This window comes from Micromesistius poutassou (genome assembly GCF_964030765.1).
Source record: "Micromesistius poutassou genome assembly, chromosome: 9".
Taxonomy (NCBI): domain Eukaryota; kingdom Metazoa; phylum Chordata; class Actinopteri; order Gadiformes; family Gadidae; genus Micromesistius; species Micromesistius poutassou.
The window spans coordinates 3,917,645-3,920,850 of NC_140279.1; the positions used below are offsets into that span (position 1 = coordinate 3,917,645).

General features: G+C 42.4%; 1 protein-coding gene across 1 annotated transcript in view; it reads right to left on the reverse strand.

Annotated features, from left to right (window-relative positions):
* Window positions 1-1,590: 1,590 nt before the first annotated feature.
* Window positions 1,591-3,206, reverse strand: part of tnni3k (TNNI3 interacting kinase) — a 15,199-nt gene continuing 13,583 nt past the window's right edge. The window contains exons 24-25 of the mRNA XM_084473021.1: window positions 2,426-2,505; window positions 1,591-1,795 (exon numbers count right to left, since the gene is read on the reverse strand). Of these exons, the coding sequence (XP_084329147.1) occupies window positions 1,716-1,795; window positions 2,426-2,505 (160 nt within the window). The 3' untranslated portion in view covers window positions 1,591-1,715. The remainder of the gene's footprint in view (window positions 1,796-2,425; window positions 2,506-3,206) is intronic.

The following is a 3,206-nucleotide window of genomic DNA, read 5'->3' on the forward strand; positions in this document are numbered from 1 at the left end:
GATGAACCTGAGGTAGAGGAAAACCAAACAACGGTAGAGGAGGTAAAAGATCTACCTTCGCCTGACCACACTGACGCTGAGGCCCTCCAGAGTCTAGGAGGGCCTTCTGAACCGACGGCTAACCAGCCAGAGGCACAACGTGACGACACCAAAGAAACAATGGAAAGCAAAGAGGCAGACAACACGGAAGTCACATCCGTAACTGATCTTATTGCCGTAACTGATCTCACGTCTTCCTCCACGTCCGATAACGGCGCAGAAGAGGGCGGTCCAAATAAACCTCAGGTCCAATTGAAACCGTCGGATAGGAGCGGTAGTTTGAGCAGCGAGAACAAAGATGTTCAGTTAATTGAGGATTTCAAACCCACTGTAACTAAGGACCAGTTGAGCACCTACAGAGTGGAAGAGACCTCGCTGTTTGGTCGCAGTTCATACCCACAGTTTACAACACAGACAGGAAGTGGCTATTGACATGGCACTTGCATGTATTGCACTTTTTAAAATTAGATTTAAAGATATTGTGCGTTCTTTTGCACAGCAAAATGGTAATGGAGAAACTGCAAACACACTCCTAAGGACCCCAATATAGCAGATATTTTTGTACTGAAATTGATTTGGTCGAATTACCAAAAATATAATATTTATAAAGGACTAAGGAAGCCCTGAAAGGACACTTGGTATGTTTGTTTATAATTAAAACTCAAACGGTCTTGATCCATCAGTAGGCGACAAAAGAAGCTTGATAATGAGTTGTGATTGTTGCACAGCTCATGTCTTCTCTTATTGTCCTGAACAAACAATATGGCAAAGCTTGTGAGTGGTATCCGATAGTCCCCCCCCACCCCTTCTCACACACACACACTCCTGCTATCCCCTGTAAAGAGATACTCTCCCTACTCAGGCCCCACAAATCATTGAATAATTGATCATTGTTACGACTCCCGCAGTTTGCTTTGGACCAAACACACTTTCAACATCTCTGTTGGCTGCTAGAAGCACTATTTCACAGTGTGTCTCGCTGTATCGTATTGCTCTTATGCACAAAGTTTAGCGACAAAGACTGTGCGTTGAGTCAGTTGATATTTAAATCAATTCTTTGGTTAACTATAATGATATCCTGAGAAGATATGTAATTCATCCAACAAATAGAGCTAGTAGGAAGAGTCACTAACATTGTAAATTAAAAAGGCACACTAGTATCACACATGCATAATTACTGTAGCTATGTAACATATGACATGTTTTACTTAGGCACTGATTTGTGTCATAATTGCTACTTAAACTACCTCTTTCTCTGTTTGTTTCCAGTTATATCAATGATTTTCTATTGGTGTGATTATTGTGAACAATGTAAGTCAAAAATGTAATCTCTATAATAAATAATAAAAAAAAGTGATTTTATCAAGGTGTTAAAGTTCTACTTCTGTACAAAAAAGGCAGATTTTTATTCAGATTCTATTAATCTCAAACAGTAAACACTAATACACAACAAACTTTAATGAAGAAATATTGACATGAAATCCCCAAGAAAGTATGGAAGTGTGGAAACATCATTAAGGATATTTGCAACGTAAACTTGGTGACACAAAAGGTGCCTCACACATTCACGGCAAAAGGTCATCAAATCCCTTAATACAAGTCTTACAAACAGTATCGGTAATAAAACGACACAGTATAACTACGTTAAAGTATTGGCCGTGCCTCTGCTTGGGGTGTTAGTTGCTGTCTTCGAAGCTGCCACCGCTGCTGCAGGACGAGTGGAACCTCATGGTGCTCATGGGATCAGACACGTAACCTGGAGACCATGAACAAACACCAGGGTCACCACATGTAGGTCTGATGGTGTGTTCCAGAAGCCTCGTAGTACACCACCCGCACGAGTTGCATAGTGGGAAATCTCCCAGCTTTCTTGTGGCATTTCACTGAGGCACGCCCCCTTTTGGTCGGTCCCACTCGGGATTCTGAGAGTCCACCGAGTTCAGTGAGGTTAACCGTACGAATCGACAAACAAAGATGGCTGCGTCAATAATAAGATGTATTTTCTTTGTATTTGTACCACGTTGGTCCTTTTAAATGCTCTTACACACTTGATTACATCTACAGCTGCTGTAATCCAGTCACCAATTTCTGCATTGCACGGTCATGCTGTGCGTGCAATACAATGTAAAGTTGTGGTGTTTGTTTTTGAGCTGGTTTCCTAAATAAGCTAATGTAGCTCACAATAACAATGACTAGCCAATGACGTTGTTCTATGACAAACGGGAACGCTATAAGTGCTACAAGCCAGGAAATTACGTCACAAGAGCAAGTCGTGTGGGTGGTGTATGAGGCTTCTCGAACACACCATTATATTGAGATGATATACAGATGCAACATGATAGCAGATGATGCAGAGATATAACAACAGAGCAAACACAATACAAACCGTTGCGGTCGATGGGTGCAAACTGCATGTTCCTTCGCAGTTCCTCCAAGGACAGACCTCCGGATGCACGCCGCTGCTCGCTGAAGAGAATGAATACATTTACATTTAGGGCATTTAAGACGCTTTGATCCAAAGCGACTTACAATAAGCACATTTTGTCATAAGAAAGTGAAACAATATATCGCTGTCGGTAAGTGCCAAGCACTAACAATCACTAGGTTAACCCATTCCCTGTATACAACAAAGTTATCTAGGATAAGAGGCTACATAACTAAGTACTATAACTAAATACGACATACAAAAGTGCGTACATTAAGTGCCAGGACGTACAACATACAACAAGTAGGAGGGGTGGGACGGGGTGGCTATGCAGAGTCTAGGTGAACTCTGAACAGGTGAGCCTTTAGCATTAATAACATTGTTGATCACCTCACATGTAATCCCCCCCACCACCCCATACTCATTACCGCCACTACAAGAACAAGGGCGTTTCTCCTTCAACACACAAATATGAATTGTACTATAAATAGCCCAACATCATGGAAAAACGGATATGGTGGGCTACACAGGAGAAGACTATCCCCACAGATCGTATGTCTCTTGGGATTTGTAATTCGCGAACTATGTGGCCTCACTTTCTCCGGTGGTAACACTGAGACACACTTGATGTGGTGCCAAGGAAATTCTGACAGCCAGACACTAGCGTCACAGCCCCTGATCCACAATAGCCTGCCCTACCTCTCTGCACCTCTCCGTCTGCCAGACACGCTCGACACACATA